The following is a 21968-nucleotide window of genomic DNA, read 5'->3' as shown; positions in this document are numbered from 1 at the left end:
TCTTACTATTAATGTTACATTTTAAACATGCATCTTCACTTCTCAAAGTATAAACAGCTTGAGGACAGAGAGAGCATTTATGAAATTCCTCAATATCTACAAGTAACCAGTACAGACTTCTGTGCCCAGAGAGAGCTTAAAAATAAACCTATGAATGTATGTTGTGATTTCAATGCAAAATTATGTAAATAGGAAGAAAACTGCAAATAGCTGCTCTGGTAATATGCAGGAACTAAGTACTTAGTATCATTAGTTCATCTTCTTTAATGCTGCTTTCACAATGACTTTAAAATATAAATAAACTGAATGACTTTTACCAACAGAAGGATGTAACATATAATTACCTGCTCTTGCTAGCAACGTGCGAGCAGCTAAATCGAACTTGTGCCTTCTTGTTACTGCTGAGCGACCCCTAGCTGGTGGTCCACTTCCAGAAGCTGCATTCTCTGTATGGTCCAAATTATCAGGGCTACAAGTGCAAATTTAAAAGCAACACAGATTTTTAAGAACCATCATAAATGGAAGGCACAGGCACAAACCTACTTATGGTGGTGTTTTTTCCTCCAAATATTACCAAGAATAAAATATATTTATGATAAAACTGAAACTTAGCTTGTCCTTGGTAAAGCTCCTAAATTATAAATATGATATTGCCGTAAGCAGTAATTTTATCTAACTATCTTTCTTATTTTTATTTATTAAGCAGGCTCTACACCCAACGTAGAACTTGAACTCATGGTCCAGAGATCAAGAGTCATATACTCCACCAACCGAGCCAGCCAAGCGCCCTCATGTGATTTTGAACTATGCCAACAAGGGAATGATGCTTAATGCATGTTTAAATCCAAATGTGATCAAAGCTCTAAACTAAATTCTAAATGATTAAACACTTAAAATTTGAAATGAATGAGATTCCCTATGAGAAATATATTTCAAAATAAATTATTATATAAGACACAAGCCTTGGTAACCAAATGCTACAACTACAACAATTTCTAATATTAAAATGAACATTCTATATCACTTATAAAGGACACAGAATTATTTTATCAGAATGTTTACTTTATTTCAGAATAAACTTGTTTTAATTTTGTTTCCTCTTTTCAGTTTAATTTCATGTAAAAATTATTTCCTATTTCCAGGAAAACATCCATTCAAATCACAACTCGTCGTGTCATTTTTACCCTTCATAGAAACATAAACTTGTAAGGGAAACGTCCATCTTTTCATATACCTCTAGTTATCAGCTTTACACACCATTAAAAGCATCTATGAAGGGAAATAAATGGGACACTTGGAAGCACCATTTATAATGCATAAAACAGAAGTAAGGAAAGTGGAATCTCACCTTTCACTAAAGCCTTCTTCCATTTCAGCAGCATCAGCTGATGGTATGTCTCCTGGGGACTGCAAATAACAGGGATCATTTGACTTCCCACCACTGCCTAGGACAGCTGCTCCGTGCCTGGAGTCAGCTGTGCTGCCTGGCTGGGGCTCCTCCTCATCCTCGTGCCCAGGGTGCTCTATCATCCACATGGCAAGGACAGTGATGTTCTGGGCATCAGCTTCTCCTCGAGCACCTGAACAGGTGAAAAAAAAATATGATACTGATTTGGGGCAACATAATTAATTATTCATGGTACCAATTTAAGAGTGTTTGCTATGACGCCACTGTAACTAAATCTGCTATTAAAAAGTTTTATGGTCTCTTAAAAAATGTTATCACCCTCAATAATATCAGGCTTCTCCTATCTGCATATACTGATACATAAAAACTTATCCTACCTGTGGCTTCCATGGCTTTGGCAATCTGCCGGAGAGAGAACCCCATTTCCAGCAAGGGAACTGCAATTGCTGGAGGAGGAGGAGAAGTTGAAAGTCTGCTGCTTGGGTCTGACAAGGCTGAGACAAAAGAAAGCGAATAAAGACCTAAATACCAGTACATTCCATGAGTAAAAAGTGTTCTTATAGTAACTGTAAGTCCCCAACTTCCTAATACCATCTACATTTACTGAAATTTTATTCTATTAAGAATTCACTAAATGTGTAACTAAACGTGATTTTGTTATAGCTTTTTAAGGGTTTTCATAAAGCTAACATGAAATAAAGCTGCCAGAAAAAATGTTAAATGTTTTCTTACTTTGAAATAGTTTCTGACTTACAAAAAATTTCAAACTTAACAAAAATTTGCAAGCATAGTACAAAATTATTATTATACCCCTGAACCACTGGAGAGTAAGCAGCAGACATGATGCTTCAACTCCCCTGAATACTCTAATATATTAACTCCTACAAATAAAGTACAAATAAAGACACTGTCTTGCATAACACAGCATCAAAGCCAGGAAATTAACAATGTTAACATCTATCTAATCCAGATCCCATTCTAGTTTCACCAGAAGTTCTGATAATGTTCTTTACAGCAAAGGATCTAATGAAGGATCATCAGCCTTGCATTTAGTTTTCATATCTCTTAGTCTCCTTCAATCACTTTGATACTTTGAAGATTACAGGCCAGTTATACGATAGGAAGTCCCTCAATCTGGTTTATCTGATGTTTCTTCATGTGTTTGTGGCAGGAATACCACAAAACTGATTCTGCCTTCTTTCTCATTGCATTCTACTAGATGGTACATGATTTCAACTTGTCCTATTACTGGTGACGCTAACTTTGATTCCTTGAGTTAAGCTGGTATCTGCCAGTTAATCTCCTTATTAACTAAAAATGGTACTCTTTTTTTTTCTCTCTTTGTAATAAATATTTGTTAGGAGGAACTATATGTAAATATCCCATTCCTCGTCAAAGTTAGACTCACCAGCATCCATTAATGTTTACTGGCTGAATTATTTATTATGATGATGATGATGGTGGACAAATGAGGATTTTCTAATTCCATCATTGCTTTCAGATTTATCAGTCTCCTTTCTCCATCAGTATAGATTTTTACTGTATTTGTGGGTTACTGTATGTTACTATAACTATGATTATATATTTTAATGTCCCAAACATTCCAGATTTGGCCAGTAGATGCCCTTTCAGTCTGGTTTCCTTGAGGGATGTACCCTTGATTCTCTGAGCACTTTATCACTTTCTGGCACAAGATATTCTAGGCTCATCTCATACATAACCCTGAAAGCAGCCATTTCTACCAGGAAATAGGGTTCCCTTTTAGGAGAGAATGGTATTTAGAAGACAGGATCTTGGCACTAGGTATGTTTATTGCTACTAAGGCATCACTTGCTCCTAGGTCCTCTCAATGGACAGTGCTGATAGAAGCCCTGTGCCCCATTTAATGGTTTTTGAATTGAATTAGGAAGGGAAAAAGAAGGGGGAGGGAAATGACAACCCTCATTTTTGCTTAAAAAATGTGACTACTCCTACAGTGGTAATAGTCCTGATACATCTGATGGACTTTTGCTTCTAGCCATGATGGAGTAACAGAGACTGGATTTACCCTCACCTTAACAACTAAAAGAACAGATAGAATATATCAAATGATGGTCTGTAGACAACAGATAGCAGACATGGTAGGACAGTGACCTCTGAGAGGAGAAAATCAAATGAGGCGAGGTATACAATTGCCTCAGCGTATTTCCTGGAGAGAATTTCCAAGCTGCAGTTCAGGGAGGGCAAGTTCAAGCTAAACTCAGCAGCATCTTTGAAGTGAGGGTAAAAAAGTAGAGAATTCAAGGTGGCTAGCATTCACAAGGTAGAACACCAGAAAGGAGAAAGCTATATGGAAAGAAGAGAGCTGCGCAAAAAGCGAAATTCAGAAATGTACAGAGGGTCTTTCTCATTACCTCAAGTCTTCAGCTGGTATTAATACAGCCAACTATCCAGAAGTGGAGAAAGAATTACCAAAAAGTAGCAGGCAGAGCAATCCTTGGGACTCATACAGGGTTGGGAAAAATTTGTGTTACCACAAGCCAGAAGGAAAAAACTACGATACACAAGACACTGGATAGAATACTAAGAAAGGTATTGGTTCAGTGGTAGTGAAAAATTCAGTCAACCTAAAAGGCTGCTCTGGCCCCTCCTGACAAAGCTTAAAAGGAAGACTTTGAAAGAATCAAATTATTTCCAAGTAATTTAATGGTACCTTATAACAAAGCTAAAGTATATTTAAATAAATACAAACTATCCAGCACCCAACAAGGTAAAATTCACAATGTCTGGTAACCAATATAAAATTACCAAACATTCAAAAAAATTTTCAAAATGAGTAGAAAAATTAGTCAACAGAAACAGACCTAGAAATTAGGTAAGTGATAAGTAGAAAATGATATTTAAACAGGTATAAAGTTGATGCTCATTATTTAAGGATTCCATATTGGCAAATTCATCTACTCATTAAAGTTATTTTGTTAACTCCCAAATCCATACTCGTGGTGCTTTCACAGTCATTTACATGCACACAGTAACAAAAACATTTCAGTCTCCTGACACACTGGTTCCTAGCTGAGGTAGAACAGGTGATGCTTACAGTCTTATTTGAGTTCTGAGACTGTAAAAAGGTCTCCTTTTCATGGTCTATTTAGGATCACATATGTGTTTTGCAGTTTTGTGCCTTTTGCTGATGACTTCACTATTTAAAATGGCCACAAAGCACAAGGCTGAAATGCTGCTAGTGTATTTTTTTTTAAGTTTATTTATTTATTTTGAGAGAAAGAGTGTATGTATACAAGCAGGAAAGAGCAGAGAGATCAGGAGAGAATCTCAAGGAGGCTCCACAAGTGTCAGCGCAGAGCCCAATGCAGGGCTCAATCTCATGAACTGTGAGATCGTTACCTGAGCTGAAATCAAGAGTCAGAGGCTTAAACAAATGAGCCACCCAGGACCCCCTTCTAGTGTTTCTAAGTCCAAGAAGGCTATGATACGCCTTATGGAGAAAATTTATGTGTCAGATAAATTTCATTCAGGCATGAGTCATAGTGCTCTTGGCCATGAGATCAATGCTAATGAATCAATAATATATATTAAATATAATATCTTTAAATAGAAACACACATAAAACAAGATTATATATTTGACAAAATGTGACCAGAAATTCAGAGAAACCTACCCCTATATCTCCCTTAGGGGCAATGGTTCAGTTTTCACTAATTTAGCTTTCACAGTGACTTTATAGAACATAACTATCCTAACAGTGAGAATTGACTGTTATTCCATGCATTTGATAAAGCAGAGAAAAGATTAATAAGCATGTTAAAGACATGGAAGATTGTCTTTACAATGTCTGAATGGAAAAGTACTAGATGGGATTAAGAGCAAATTAGATTCTGCAGGAGAAAAGATTAATGACCAGAAGATACAACAATAAAAACTATAAGAAATGGAAACAGACATTAAATGATAAAAAAATAATAAATAAAGATATGAAAAAAATTAAAGCATTAGTGAGCTGTGGGATGACTTCAAGTGGCCTTGTACATACATAACTACAGACACTGAAATGAAGATACAGGACAGAAATAAATCTGAAAAATAAGAGATTAAAAATTTCCAAATTTAATGACAACTATAAATCTACAGATCAGAGAAGTTCATAAACCCCAAGCACAAGAAAACTACATAAGAGCAGATCATAATAAACTTGCTTAAACTTAGTGATAAAACAGAAAAATCTTAAAAACAGCCAGAAAAAAAGGCATATTATACCAAGAACAGAATGACAGAAAACTGATCTTGCAAGCCAGAAGACAATAGAGGATCTTAAAGCACTAAAGGAAAAGAAACTGTCAATCTAGAATTTTATACCCAGAGAAAATATTTTTCAAAAATGAAGGTGAAATATACTCTTTTAGATATAGAAGAGCCAAAAGTATTCATCACTAGCAGATCATTACAAGAAATGTTAAAGAGAAAGCAGAAGGAAATGACATCATATGGCAATCTGGATCTATGTAAAGAAATAAAGAACCTAAGACCTGGTAAATATGTGGGTAAATATGAAATACATACTTTAGATTTCAAATTTCTTGAAAAGACAATTGGCTGCTTATAACAAAAATAGTAACAATGTATTATGGGGCTTTATAACCTATGTATATATTAGATGTATAATAAAAGTACAAAGACAGAAAGGGGAAATATATACCACTGTTAGAATTTTTAATATATATGAAGTGGTATAACTTTACTTGAAAGTAGCCTGTGATCATTAAAAATGTATAAATAGACCTGAAAATAATCTCTAAAAATACACATATAGCTGATAAGCTAACAAAGGAGGTAAAATGAATATAAAATACTAACTTAATCCAAAGAAGGTAGAAACAGAGAAAAAAGAAAAAAAGAACAGATGATTTGAACAGAAAGATGGTAAATTTAAATACAATCATACCAATTATCACATTAAATATAAACAGTCTACACACACGATTTACAAGATAGAGAATACCAGGTTTGAGTAAAAAAGCAAGACCCCAATGATAGCTGCCTTTACAAAGCCCATTTTAAATATAAAAACACAAAAGTTAAAGGTAAAATGATAAGAAACCACATACCATCCTAACACCAATGTATTTATACTAGATAAAGCAAATTTAAGGGCAAAGAAAATTACCAGGGATAAAGACGTCATTTTGTAATGATAAAGAGGTATTTATTAAGAAGACATAAGAATCCTAAATATTCATGAACCTAAAGAGAGTTTTAAAAGATAGAAAACAAAAACTGATAAAAGAAAGGAGAAATAAACAAATCCACAACTACAGGCAGAGATTTCAACACTACTCTATCAATAATTGATACAGTAAGTAGACCAAATACTGATATTTACTGGTACTTCTTTATCAGTAAAGATAAAGAAGACTTGTAGAAAACAATCAACCACCTTGACAGACCAAACATTTACAGAACACTCTACTCAACAACAGCATAAAACACATTTTTTCCAAGTGCACACAGAATATTTACCAAAACAGACCATACTCTGGGCCATAAAATAAGTCTCAATAAATTTAAAAGAATTCATATTATACAAGATACATTATCTGATAACAATGAAATTAAATTAGAAATCAGTAAGAAAAAGACATCTAGAAAATTCCTAAACATTTGGAAACAAAATAGCATACTTCTAAATGTCCCAAGTTGTCAAAGAAGATATCTATGGTAAATTAGTACTTTAAACAGAATGAAAATGGAAACACAGCATTTCACAATGTGTAGATTGTAACAAAAGCAATGCTTAAGGGAAATTCACAGCACTAAAAATGCCTGTAATAGAAAATAAGAAGGGTCTAATATGACTAATGTACAGTATACTATTTCTCTCTGAACTAGTCATAGTTGAATCTACAGCTTCAAAATAGAGAACGCAATTTAGTTTGACAGGGCAGATCAATACCGTCTACCCAAAAAACACAATGCCCACATTATGAAGGCCCACACATCAGGAATGACAAGAGGATTGGGTGTCACAGTGCATGACAACACACGCACCTGTGCGGTTAGCTGGCCTTGTTGACTGGGAATCAGGAGAAGTTAAGCTTTGCCTCCTTCCTACTTCATCAGAAGGAGAGGTTGGTAACGATGATATTGGAGGAGTCTGTGCACGACGTGTGGGAAGTACAGTGGTAGTTGGGTAACTAGAGAACATTTGCCTTTAAGAAAACAACAATGGTTAGCATAAAACTCCAATATACATCAGCGTCTTCTTATAGAAGAATATTTAAGCTGGAAAACTATAAGTTAGCTATGGTTTGATGGGGGGAGGGGAGAAAGACTCCCAACAATTTTAATAATCATTATCACACAGAATACATTTACTATGAAAGTAATAGTATGTTATCATTGCTTTGGCAAAAATGCCAAAAACATAGCAGGTGAGGGGAATGAAGCAATTAATAATTTTTTTTTAATTCCTGCTTTTATGGAGCTTTCCTTCTACTATAAGAAGATGATACGGTTATTTTGATACGTATACAGTAGCTAAAGAATAAGGACTTTTAATATAGCTAAGTTACAGTTACTTCAAATATAAATTTACTAGCTAGCCATGAAATTATTCACATGTATCCAAAGTAATAGTCTACAGGTAAGTTATGGAAAGAAAAGATATTTCCCAGTCGCCTAACAACTGAAAACTAGCATATGAATAGTGTGCCAGCCATATAGAGGGGGAAAGGTATAAGAGAGGCAGCCCCCTCAGGCTGAGAAGGCAGACATTGGTTTAAGAATAAAGTCCAGGAAGACCTCACTGACGCTCTACTCTTTAGATTTGTCCAACAAAATAAAAACTTTTTAAGCATCAAAAAATACTGTCTACCCAAATAACTGATACAATGATATTCACATAGGGGGCAGTTATTCCTGATTTTTCTGGTGTTAAATGATGTTTAGTCAGGCAGAGACAACAGCAACTCTAATACAGTCCCAGTCAACAGCAGGCAAACAAAGACTTAGAAGAATGGGGACCTGTGAGAGCAAGGGAATATTGTTTTACCAGTGAATTCCATGGCTACACTGCACAGCTTGGAAGGCAACAAGGATTAAAAACCATGTTAGAGGGGCGCCTGGGTGGCTCAGTTGGTTAAGTGTCCGGTTTCGGCTCAGGTCATGATCTCACAGTTCGTGTGTTCAAGCCCCGCATCGGGTTCTGTGCTGACACCTCAGAGCCTGGAGCCTGTTTCAGATTCTGTGTCTCCCTCTCTCTCTGCCCCTCCTGCACTCATGCTCTGTCTCTCTCTGTCTCAAAATTAAATAAAAAACCAAAATAATAAAAAATAAAAACCATGTTAGAATATCCTATCATTCTTCTTTTCCTCCTTTCTTGAAAAGAAGCACCTCCTGGAACTGTTACTCAAGTGAGAGAGCTAGGATGTGTGAGGACTGCACAATGGTAGCTGCTAGGAGTAGTGCTCCTCCTGCCTAAGACCAGAGCAGAAACTCAGTGTGTGAACTGAAGACCACTGCATTAGGTGTCCGACTTGCTCAGGTCATGATCTCTCAATTCATGAGTTCAAGCCCCGTATCGGGCTCTCTGCTGTCAGCGCAGAGCCCACTTTGGATCATCTGTGGCCCTCTCTCGGCTCCCCTCTCGCTTACACACACACGTGCACTCTCTTCTCACTCAAAAATAAACGTTAAAAAAAAAAAAAAATCACTGGGGAACCTTAATTCAAATGCAAATTGTGCTCCACCAGACCTACTGAGTGAGACTTACAGGGGGACACATTACAGCCCCAGAGCCTTAAAAAGCCTCCCAGGTGGCTCCTGTAGACACCAAAAATTGAGAAGCATTATAGTAATAGCGCTCTTCTACTCTCTAGAGGTCAGTCTACACACTGGGAATAATAATAACCTGTCAATTATGGGAAGAGGGAAAGGAGGAAGAAAAAAGGGAGACTAACCATTCTACTGTTCTTTATTTCACTTAAGCCCTAGTTAAGGGAGCTCACACAATAGTCCCTCCGTAACGATTTTCTCTCAAAAGTTTTCATTTTGTCTATATACCTGGCAAACTGAAACAAAAAGAAAACTGAAACATTATTTGGAATTTATAAACCTACTAAAACAGAGTTCACTGAAGAAGTATCATAAGACAGGCTCTTTCATTTGAAAAGTAGACTTGTATGATCTTATAGTAAGAATGAAAGTATAATTAAGAAATTATGCTTAAAAGTGAAATAACCTGAAAAAATTATTTTCATGGAAGTGACTTTCATCTTGAGGCTCTAATAGTCAATAAAAGCATTTACTTTTTGAAGAAAAAAAATACTCAAAAGCTTAGCTGAAAAAAAGAAAAGATAATTATAAGGAGACAGACTCCTAGAGTATGTGATTATCAGTGGCAAGAGTGAGAAATCCAGACCACCCAAGTGGCTGTGAAACTTTGTGCAAGTTATTAAACTTCTGGGGGGCATTCCCAACTTTAGCAAAATGGGTTTGGCTCTATGATCTCTTAGGTTCCTCCTAGCTCTGGATGCCTTTAGCTGGGCACATTCTTCATTAAGAGAATGATCATGTATTCAGAATCCTAGGCATCAATATGGCAGATGTTAAAGGTCAGTTTCCCTACCTCAGAAGACTAAGTGGCATCACGCCTGGGGATTCAGATGCAGGTACTGTTTCTGTGTCAGTGACTGGAGTGGTGGCAGTCGTGGTGTCCTCCAGCGAGCTGCTCATAAAGGAAGTTGTGCTCGAGGCTGATGGGCTAGTAGTAACTGGCGTTTGTGCCTGCTGGGCTTGGTCACTTTCTTCAGCTTGTTGATCAATCTCTATAAACCAAGGTAAATGTTAAGAAAGTAATAAGGATTTGTTTTTTCACAAGTGACATGTAAATGAAAAACCTTAAACTTTTAATTTGAAAAGTTTCTAAATATGTTTCCTCCGTGCCAATTTCTATGAAATATTTTTTAATGCTCTTGCATATATACATCCTTGTATTCACTACTATAGTCTTACTATAGACTCTACAAATAATAAGGTAATAAATACACTTTTGTAATCATTTCCTTTTTTAGAAAAGAAGTTTCTCTTAAAAACAAAAAAGAGGGACATCTAGGTTGCTCGGTCAATTAAGTGACCGCCTGTTGAATTTTGCTCAAGTTATGATCTCACAACTCCTGAGATGTTCTGCACTGGGCCCTGCACTAACTGGTCACTGCTTGGAATTTCCTCTCTCTCTTTCTCTTTCTGCCTCTCCCCTGCTTGCATGTACATAAAAATAAACTTAAAAAAATAACAAAAATAGTCTCACTTTTGTTTGTATGTTTGACTAAAGGTTCTCTAAAGTATCTAATCATTAAAACTGTATTTCCTGGGTGAGCCTGAGTGGCTCAATTAAAGCATCCACTCTTGATTTTGGCTCAGGACATGATCTCACAGTTCATGGGATTGAGCCCCGTGTCAGGCTCCATGCTGTCAGCACAGAGTCTGCTTGGGATTCTCTTTTTCCAGCCCTCCCCGATTTGCGCTTGTGCTCTCTTTCTCTCTCTCTCGCAAGGTAAATAAACAAACTAAAAAAGCCCTCTATTTCCTGGGGTGCCTGGGTGGCTCAGTTAGTTGAGCATCCAACTCTTGAATTCAGCTCAGGTCATGATCCCAGGGTTGTAGAATCAAGCCCCACATCAGGCTCTACACTGAGTGTGGAGCCTGCTTGAGTTTCTCTCTCTCTACCCCTCTCATGCTCTCTCTCTCTCAAATAAAAAACAAGTTTTTTTAAAAACCCTGTATTTCCTTAGCACTTCTATTTTGATGCCTATCTTTAGTCTTTAAATAGGCAAAAATGAAGACATGCAAATATAAGTAATATGTGTAAATATAATACAAATCTAGACAGAAACCCCATCCCCTAAAAAGGACAATGTCTCACAAACAAACTACTGCTAAGAGCTAAAGAAATTAATTAAATGTCTAAGAGCTTACAAAGCATTTACAAATTTTCCTCTTATCTGGTAAGTGAACTTACAAATAAACATAATATCAAGAAAGTACTTACCACAAAGACAGCTATTTCTATTGTGGTTGCTAAATGGCCACATACCTACATAATCATGACCTTAAAACTATTTATATGCAACATGTACTTTCCTCTGCTTATCTACCATTTAATCTATGAAAGGAAGAAAGGTAGTTAAGAAAAAGAGAAGGCAGGAAGAAGAGGAAGGGAAAAAGGAAAAAAAGGAAATGCGGTTCCATGAAGGCAAGGGACTTTGTTCACAGCTGACTTTCTAGACCCAAGAAGAGTACCTGGCATATAACAGGCACCCAGTAAATATTTACTGAATATATTTCATTTTTATCTCAGAATTCGTATTATCCCAAAAGGTAAAGATAAAGATAAAATAAGGGCTTTTATTTTCTACAATACAGAATCTATAAAAGTAGTACAAATGTCTCTGAGAAGATATCAGTATATATATTTTGAATCAGATCAATAAATTATCGAGAATCTTTTGCGGCATGAGTTAAGTTTTACAAAATGTAGGAATAATAATTCAGTTCCGTGCTTTTATAGGTTTAAAATAGAAAATTACAGTTAGGCAGATAATTATTAATATAAAAGAAACAAAAAACCTGTTTACCTTGCAAAGGAAAAACAATGTGAAAACTGCTTTGGCCAAAAAGGTTTTTTATAACTAACTTACAGAATATATCATATCTGTCATGAATAATTTCAACAACACATAAGGAAAAGAAAAAACAGATAACATACCTTGCTTAATTTTGCCCCCAAACTGGTCTTCCAGGAGCCCATGGACCACTAATTTGTAGATCATGGCTTGAGCTCGTTCCAGATCAGCTAATCCCAAGGCTCTCTTTATGGGCGACCGCATGACTGCCCGCTTCACCATGTGTCTCATTAGAAACTGCAAGGCTGCTCGCATCTCCACATCTTCATGAACAACTGGAGAGCTTGCACAGTCTGAGTTATGGCCATTTTCAGCCAGAACTTTTGGTATCAGCAACAGCTCAGCATATTTACTACAGCCAAGAAGAGCACTAAGTGATTTCATAGCACCGAGGTAGAGATAGGACAGCTGGACTGCTCTGATTTCTGACTGGGCTATGTCATGGTTTTTGGATATGTGTTCGTGATTTTTTCTTTTTCCTTCTGTTATCTGATGTTGGGATTCCACACTGGGCAGTGTTGAGTCTAAAGAAAATGAAGCTATTTCGTTTTCGGATTTGGAGGTTGTGGTACCCTGATTTTTTACATCATCAGATGGTAAGCCTGTTCGCATATCTAAAGCAGATTCACTCTCGGTTTTCTGCTCAACATCCCCTTTCTCCTCAGACTCATGTCGGTGTTTCTTTTCATGTCGCTTGGTGCTCTGTTTGCCCATGTCTTCATGAATACCAGTCAGATACGTGAGGTCCAGCAACACAGAAGCTGTCAGGCCTCGGAATCGCGCCACATCAAAAGGCAGTGGTTCACAGGGCTCCAGATTATACAATGGAGTATCACTAGGCGACCAAAAAGTTGGGAAGCTTTAATAAAGATCAGAATGACACAGGAAGAAGCAAGTGAGGGATAGACGGGAGGAAGGTACAGAAAATAATGTAAACAAAATAAGATGCATCATGTACACAGTACAAAGGATAATTTACACAAACTAGAGAAATTATTAGAGAGAAAAATGAATCTATTATGAGAAAATGGGGAGATGTGATGCTAAATGCAAAAGCAATGAGATGTGCATGTACTTTCAAATCAGAATACTGTTACTACAATGCAAGGCAGAATTAGCAAAATTTCTATAAACAAATAGTAAATATACCTTTCAAGTCTGCCATCATAGTGTGAAAGCAGCCACTGAATACCTAAATAAATGGGTGTGACTGTGTAACATTATTTGCAAAAACAAGGGGTAGGCCAGATGTAGTTTTGTCTATCCCTGATGTAAGCTATTTGGAAAGTAGTGTAATAAATTTTACTTATTACATGGATAGTGACTATAACTTATTCCAGAGAAGATTTTGTTTCCATTTAAAACATTACTTTGTAGTCTTCAATTAATGCCTCTAATTTATAGTTTAAGCAAAAATATGATCACATAATTCCTGGTATTTGGCAAGAATTTACTGAAGTTTAAAAATGTTATAAGTACACAAAATGTAAAGCTGTAGCAAGGATATAAAGTTTGGTGGCATAAATTTGTTATATTAACCTAAATCCTAGTTCTAGCTTAACCTTCCTTAATCTTTATTTTCCCTTTGCCTTATTTTCTTATTTGTTTTAATTTGATTAATTTATTTTGCTATGTTACATGTACATTTTAATAAGGAATCACAAATCCTTTCTGAAACAAGGCAAAGAATAAAAGAAAAGGTGAATATTTTCATGTAACATTGTAAAATTTTTATTGGTTTCGTGAAATGGGGGAAAGTAGGGTTCATTAACTCCTAAAATTATATATAAAGATTATACATGTTTTATTTTCAGCTGAATCTATAGCTGTTGTTAGATTCTAAAACAGTACTGCCTCCAAAGAAATCTTAAGAATCTGTTTTAGACATTTTCCCATGTCATATTAACACTATTATTAAGCAATCACTTCAGGCAGTATAATGAAGTAACATATTATCATTAATAAATCCACATTTTTAATGAAGATACTTGATGTGTTTCCTTTGAAACATATGAAGTTTCTATTTCACACAAGTCCTGTCTGACTGTAAACACATCTAAACGCTTTAAAGTATATAGTTTGTGTTAACATTTCTATCCAAAATATTGCATACTGAAGGGACAGAAATATGTGCTTAAAAAAAAAAATAAGAGTACTTATATCACAGTTAATCCCAAACTTAATTTTAGTCACTCAAATGTTCCTGCCTACATTCAAAGCCCACTTACATAAAATGTAACTGACAAATCTGCAGGCTGGATTTTTTCTATCTCAATGTGTAATGGAAATGATCAAAAAGCAAGTGGCCAAATGAAAAACAAAGACAGTTCCCAGTCAAACCTAAATTAGTGAGCTTACCATTTCTTCACAAAACAAAACAAAAAAAAAAACTATATATTTTATAAACCACTAGTATTCCAGGGAACATGGTTTCAGATATATTCTTTTATGAACACATTACTCATACCCACTGTATGAAAAAAAAATTATTTTAAAAACTGGCAGCTCACCTATAATACATAGTTACTCACTGTCCACAGGCAATGGCCCATTTCACCATTAAACACTCGTTTGCTAAAAGTGTAACTCAACAGATCATACCTGATGGTAATTTCTGCTTCATCCCATTGGACCTTGGCAGACGTGCTGCCCTCTTTGACCACTCCCAGCAGCGTGGCATGGCGCCCAGTTTGCTTGTGAACACACCGACCTCCAACTCTAAGACCAGCATCAACTCCTCCTATCACTGCCAGCACAGGCCACACCTCTATGCAAAGGGTCCTCAGCTGCGGCTCTGAGAGGTCAGCAAGGCCATGTCTACTATGTTTACCTTTCTCTTCCTCTTTGCTCTCCTTCTCCTCTCTCATTTCATTTTCCTCTCGGCTTTGAACCGAGCGGCTTTTCTTTAGCTTCTGACCTGACTCTTTAATACATATCTTAATTTTATGCAGCCTTTCCATCATTTTTTTGTTAATGCAGTAAGTCCAACGGTCTGTTCGGTGAAGGATACGGATAAGCTGAATAGTGGCCTCCGCCAGCACTGCTGCTACTGGACTACAAATAGGGTCTCCTGGAAGTAAGTCTCGTGGTGTGCCACGCATTTGCATGTCACAAATTTTCACCTATAAGGAAAAAAGAAGGCAATTTGTGATATTAATAGTTCTCCGAAACCATTAGTCACCAGACATTCTAGCACATGTAATCCCATGCTAAACGAGTGTTTGGTATTCTAATATATGTGTATTATACCACTGGCTGCTGGTAAGGAGTGAGCAAATATTACAAATCTACTAAAGTTAGTAACAGTATGGTCCTCTGAAACAAGCTGCCCCGTTATTAAAACTTCCTCCTGTAGCCTGTGAGTATTAGAGTTGTTGCAGCCACCCAAAAGGTACATATAAACCAAGGTATATGCGACTGCCTCAATTTATGCAAAAAAAAAGCCTTGAGAATCTAGTCATGCTCATCCTCAAGACAAATCCTGGTACCATCTATTACACTGTTCAGTGGACACAAAGATAACACTGTAAGTCTAGATAACCGGTATATTCCCAACCTACACACATTTAAAATAAGACACGGAGGTTAAATTAAAAGAAGAGCAAGACTTGGATCCAAATCTTAATTCTGCATAATCTTGGGAAATTATTTAATCTCACTAAACCTCAGTTTATTCATCTGAAAAAAAATTGCACTAATAATAGTATCTATCTCTCATGGTTAAAGAGTAAATGAGACAATGCACATAAAGTGCTTATTACTACAGTGCCAAATACATAGTAAATGTTCAAAAAGATGTTAACTACCATTAATATTGTTTTTATCAGATCAGAAAAGGCTTCTGGGCAGAATAAATTGTTTGGGACATAGTGTACAGATGAATTAATTCCTTCAAGGTTCACAGATGTTGGGGAGCAACAGGCCATCACTCTAACCGGGTCACAGCAGAGGCTATTTTGGGCTCTAAGAATATCATTGAGAAAGGGACGACTGAGTACTGGGCTGTCTCTGAACTTCATCCCCAGTTTTGTTGACTGCATATTCAGTAGGTAGCTCCTTTCACTCATGAGCTGCTAGCTTAAAATTATACCATCTTAGAAATTTCAGAAACACATTTAAAAGCATAGAATAAAAGGCAATTTTCATAGGTAGGACTGACCAAGTTCAGCAATTCCATTATAGATATATGACAGTGTGAAAACTTTCTACTACAAAATAACTAGAAATTCTGGAGACGAGAGCTCAGAAGTGAAAGGATGTGGTAGAAAACAAACCAACAGGGAGATCACAATGAAGTTTGTCTCTGCTTGGCTTTTAGATAAGGAGGAAAAAAAAGTTTTTAGTGAGAGTGTAGCTCTTTAATACTGTCCTCCTGAAGGTGTGGGGTTCAAATTAACACCATCTATAAGGTATAAGAACCCCTTTAGCTGAATGAGCCCCAGGTTCCACATCACAACTAGATCTGCCATTATTCAGCTAAGGGTACCTGATTACATTTAAGATTATTTCTAGACCTCTTTCTCATATGTACAACTGCCAATGAACCAGATTACTCCTAAACTATTGCCTATAATTCCTATAATTGAAAGTTGACTCATTATATTCAAATTGCCAGAATATGAAATAGTGCCTTAAAGAAGAGTAAAGGCAACTTCTAAAAATAATCTAACTTTCTAGGAGAGTAAATTACCTGAACAGGTACCTTTAATGGTAGAAATACTTTATTCCACTTATAAACTCTATCTGATCCTAACAAATATTAATTTAAAAAAGGCAAATATCCTTTACACTTAGGTATAAAATCTGAAGTTTCATTACCTTCTCCCCTGGGTTGCTACTATAGAACATTACACACGGGTATAACTCTGCTGCGTCCACATCTTCAAAAGCTAATTTGGGTTCCTATAGTGTGACAGAGGAGATGAAAACAAAAAAAAAATTTTTTTTTAAATATGCAATATCCAATTAAGATTCAAAGCTCTTATGAAATAGAACACAATTTACAAGATCAAATCTCAACCTTGCTAACCAAGGAAATTCCACATATAACAAATGATCCTGATTTGTTCACCTGTTTCAAAAATCTTACTGGAAATTTACTCTCTTTCTATTGTTTGTTTGGTCCTGGTAAATACTAAAAGAACCAAAAGGTATTAGAGAAAAAGCAGAGAAGAGTGGATAATGTATAAATTGAGTAACTGGCACTTAAATAACTGAGTTGAGTGTAAATAAAAACAAGAAAACATGCAGTGCTTGTCAGTGAGTTTCAATACCTCTCCATTTTTCCCAAAGGAAATGGTTCTGGCTTCCATGTCTAACACACATGTAATGAAATCTCCTTGAGTAAAGCTGGACAACGTCAGAGTCTGTTCTCCATTGTGATAGAGGTTACCACTGTAGGCCCGGTAGAGCCACATATCCGAGGTAGTACGGTGGTTAAAGTCATGTACTGGCCAGCGAGAAACTCCAACACACGTGCCTTCATTACCTCTGTTTTCCTTCACAATGTAAAACTGAAATGAAAATGGTAATGTTCACTAATATCCAAAAAACTTGTTTATATATAATTAACTGTATAAAACCAAAACGGGGGAATGTGCTCACAAATAAACACTAATGCATTTATGGGACTACAGTAAGTTCACTTTCAGCCTAAGTGAAAATAAGATATAAATGAAGCAATTTCATCATTTTATAAACTAGATGAAGATTCACTAGAACTAGAACAATTCTGACTCGTTAAAATATAGTTACAGTATTATTTGGAGAAAAGAGAGACAGACAAGTGGGAAAAGATAGTGCTCTGGTGCCTGGTGGCTATGGAGTTATATGTGTTATGAAACAGCAGGTAAATTGAACCGTTGAGAGAGATCAAAGTTACCTACAGAATTCAAAAATAAAAGATCTAACCATAGGAGAGTTAGCACACTGGCTCCCATGACTGCTTTTGGCCTTGTTAGCTAAAGTGAGTTAAAAAGAAGGTAAAGTTTGTGATGTGCTCTCTTGCAGGCAGAAAGAGAAAGGGGGCCAAACATCCCTACAAACAGGCTTTGGATGGGCCAAAGAATAAAAATTAATTTGCAGTTGTCTCTCCTCTGGGTGGGAAGGGAAAGAATTCAAATCTCCCTGAAGGTGAGTTCTGGGTAGATTAAAAAAAATTGGAAGTGTGTATTGCTTTTTCTTCTAAGTAAGAAGAAAAAAAATATAAATCAGTTCCCAGAGCTGGAGCAAAGCTTTAAATAAAGAAATAAGAAAGAAAAGAAAAGAAAAGAAAAGAAAAGAGGAAAGGAAAGGAAAGGAAAGGAAAGGAAAGGAAAGGAAAGGAAAGGAAAGAAAGGAAAAGAGACAATACAAACACCTCTCTAGTTGTTTTCTTTAGCCTAGATGCTTCCACTGCTATAACAGTGACCCTGACCCAACAAATTACCCTAAATTTACTGCTAGGGCTTTGAGTAAAGCTGAAATCTGAGTAAATTAAAACAAAACAAAACAAAACAGCATTTGCAAGTGTTTTGTGGCTATTGCATCTGGATGTATGATAAAAATTGATGTAAAATTAATAAATCCTAAGGGATCATCCTGATCAGTGAAAGGTACAAAGGAAAACTTGTTAGGGAGGTACACTTCCATGTTTTTTGCCACCAATGGGTCAATTTAAACTCTTTTGAGTATTGGAAACAAAATAAGTTTCCATAACTGATGATTTTTGCTATGATTTTTGCCTCTGGAAAAAGGGAGACCAGATAAAAAGAGTGGTAATCTCCAGACAGAGATACACATGTACACTTTCAGAGTTTTAAAAAGCAGTTTTACTTGCCATTGAGTTCTTATAAAATCTGATATCTGACTCTTAGAGGCTAATGATTTTCCAGACTAAATTTTGACTGGCTAAATTTGGACTCTAAACTGACAAGGCAAAAAGAAAAAAAATTAAAACAAACAAAAGAACAAAACACTCCCAGAAAGAGATTTATTTTTTCTAGGCTGCTCACTAGATAAATAATTAGGATAAAAGAGGAGGTTTTTAAACCTTCTATTTTGAAAAAAAAAAATTTTAACTGGGATTTTGTCCTGACCAAATTCCTAACTAACTGTTCTGGTTAAGTTGTATGAAAATGTTTTTGCGTGAAAATTCTTTTGTCCTTGACCCCAACCCTTCTGGACAAAAGGTCTAAATGAAGATTTAAAAATGGCTGAAAAAATCTGAAGTTATAATTATTAAATGAGACATACTGATTTTAGAAAAAGGGAAAAGGAGAAAAACAAACAAACAAACAAACAAAACCCAGACCCTTGGGAAGTCTGGAGGAGTGGAGAAGGCTTTAATGACCTTTGTTTTTCAGAAATGTTTCTCTTGGGAGGCGGAGGGGAGAATCAATATTGTCTTGAAGGCTACTGTGAGTACTTCATGTTCAACCTGACTGCTGAGGCTTCCATCATAACTGACAGACTGTAAGAAACAGGGTGGTCCCAGCACCTGCATATTCCCCAGCACACCTCTAAATATCATCATGCTCTTCAGACAGATAAAGTTAAGTCAGAGACAAACAAAACCATTTAAATGCCTGCCTTTAGGCAGTACCTGAGTCCCACTGACTCTAAATTATTCAAACTGCACTGGGAACCAAGGGTGGGAAGTCCTCTGGTGAAAGGTCACATTGGGGCCCTGTTAACATGTTCTCCTTAACTACTGTACAACTTGATTAAGGAATCCTAGCGATTATACATTCTTTGTTTCCAGGAATAGCATGTATGCCTTCTAGAACTGTATTCTTGTGTGTATACCCTATCATGATACTACCTGAGCCCTGGACTGGCCAGAGTTGTGCTGTGCTGAACTGATGCCTAAATGAGTTAACACAGAAACTTAAGGACAAATCTACATGGCTTTTTATGACAGACTTTTATGGTTAATGAGATTTATTTTTAACTAGCTAAGTCTAGGACCACCTAGGAAGCATAACTGAAGTCAAGAGTACAGGCTGGTCTCACCCTGGTGTCTGGGGTCCCTACTGATAATAATAAATATTATATAAAGATTTTTATATAATAAAAAAATATTATATAAAGATTTATATATATATAATATATATTATATAAAGAATATAAAGAGACTATGTCTAAGAGCCAAGGGGGTGGACTGTGCCAAAAAGGAGTTAATATAGCAAAGACTACCATACTTAGAAAGGCCTGCTTGCAGATGTTGGTCCTTGGCTGGCATCTGGAACTAGAATGGTAAACAGTTCCCTTCACTGATAAAAACTTACCCTAGGCTCATTACACCTGGACTGTTTTGTACAACATTATAGTTAAACATAAACAACAGCTTTCCTTCTGGGAATCTAAAGTTTTAGTGTATGTCAGACAAAGGGCATGTGATCAGCACGCAATAAAAATCTTGGGCACAGGGGCGCCTGGGTGGCTTAGTCGGTTAAGCGTCCGACTTTCGCTTAGGTCATGATCTCGCAGTTCGTGGGTTCGAGCCCCATGTCGGGCTCTGTGCTGACTGCCAGCTCAGAGCCTGGAGCCTATTTCAGAGTCTGTGACTCCCTCTCTCTCTGACCCTCCCCTGCTCACGCTGTCTCTCTCTCTCCTAGAAATAAATAAAAATATTAAAAAAAAAAATTTTGGACACTGAATCTCTAATGGGCTTTCCCAGGCAGGAAACATTTACTGTATTTTCATGGCTGAGTATGATCTCTGTGACCCCTCATGAGATGGATTATCATAATTTTTTAACTGTTCATTAAAAAATTTTTTGAGGTAACTTCAGAAGAAGTTACAGAAGTTACAAAAACAACAGAGTTCCTATATACCTTCATTCAGTTTCCATTTACGTTAATATCTTACATAACGATAGAACACTTACATGATTTTTTTTAAGTAGGCTCCATGCCCAACATAAGGTTTGAACTCACAACCCTGAGATCAGGAGTTGCATGCTCTACTGACTGAGCCAGCCAGGTGACCCTACATATGATTTTTAAAGGTTTTTGATACATATTTCTGGTAAGAACATTTTTTGGTAAGGACTAAAAGACACAATGCTAAAAGCTTCTTGGAATTCTACATACCTTCCACTGATAGCATCCAGAAGTTACTCCAGTTGATGCCAATCCATATCCTTTTCCTCCACTGCCATGAGTTAAAATCTGTCCATTCTCCACTAGGCAACACTGGGCTTTCTCTGGATCAAAGGATACTTCTTGTATAGGAAGATTCTCATCTTCTTCCTCCAACTCTCCCTGCTTCTACCAAAAAGGAAGGTGGGTCAGCATTTTGGAAAAATCCAGATCTCAGTTAATCTAGTATATATTCTAAGGCTCTTTGATTCCACAAACTCTATGTACCAGGTACAATGCAGGCAAGGGAACTCAATGATAAATACAGCAGGGTCTGTGCATAAAGCTTACAATCCAATTAGGGGCCACAGAAATAAATAACACCAGCATTGTGGAGAATAACAAGAGTTATATGACAAGTATTGCAGAAACATAAAGGTATAAGTGTCTAAACATGTTTGGGAAAGATAAGGAAAGCATTCAAAAGAGGAGGAATTCTGAGCTGAGAAATGATGAGAAGGCATTCAGCAGATGGTCAGAGAAAGGCATTCAGGCAGGATATAGACCACTGCGTCAAGGCTTGGAGGTACAAAAGAGTTCAGTAATTTATGGTAACTGCAGGCAGTGTAGAACATCTAGAGGATGAGACAGACAAAAAAGGAGGCTAGAAGGAGAAAAAAGAACAAAATCATGGGAAGCCTTGAATGCCATTTGAAGTTTGAACTTAACAGACAACAAGGAGTGCCTACACAAATTTATATAGAGAATCTCTAATCAGATCTGTGTTTGATAAACACTGTTTTGTCAGGGGTATATAGGATGAAG

General features: G+C 36.4%; 1 protein-coding gene across 7 annotated transcripts in view; it reads right to left on the bottom strand.

Moving 5' to 3' along the window:
- HERC1 (HECT and RLD domain containing E3 ubiquitin protein ligase family member 1) overlaps positions 1–21968 on the bottom strand; it is a 145317-nt gene that overhangs the window by 46278 nt on the left and 77071 nt on the right. For 5 of the 7 annotated variants that reach the window (XM_077747491.1, XM_077747535.1, XM_077747517.1 and 2 more), the window contains 10 exons: positions 21156–21332; positions 17355–17594; positions 16900–16983; positions 14683–15203; positions 12165–12940; positions 10026–10224; positions 7448–7608; positions 1786–1902; positions 1349–1580; positions 345–469 (listed from right to left, as the gene is read on the bottom strand). In XM_077747491.1, coding sequence (XP_077603617.1) covers positions 345–469; positions 1349–1580; positions 1786–1902; positions 7448–7608; positions 10026–10224; positions 12165–12940; positions 14683–15203; positions 16900–16983; positions 17355–17594; positions 21156–21332 — 2632 coding nt within the window. The remainder of the gene's footprint in view (positions 1–344; positions 470–1348; positions 1581–1785; positions 1903–7447; positions 7609–10025; positions 10225–12164; positions 12941–14682; positions 15204–16899; positions 16984–17354; positions 17595–21155; positions 21333–21968) is intronic. The other 2 variants (XM_077747526.1, XM_077747500.1) reach the window with 2 other exon arrangements.

The sequence above is a fragment of the Crocuta crocuta genome, unplaced genomic scaffold (genome assembly GCF_008692635.1).
Source record: "Crocuta crocuta isolate KB4526 unplaced genomic scaffold, BGI_CrCroc_1.0 scaffold130, whole genome shotgun sequence".
NCBI classification, from domain to species: domain Eukaryota; kingdom Metazoa; phylum Chordata; class Mammalia; order Carnivora; family Hyaenidae; genus Crocuta; species Crocuta crocuta.
The sequence above is the reverse complement of the archived record's forward strand: the minus strand, read 5'-3'. Positions and strand labels throughout refer to the sequence as shown.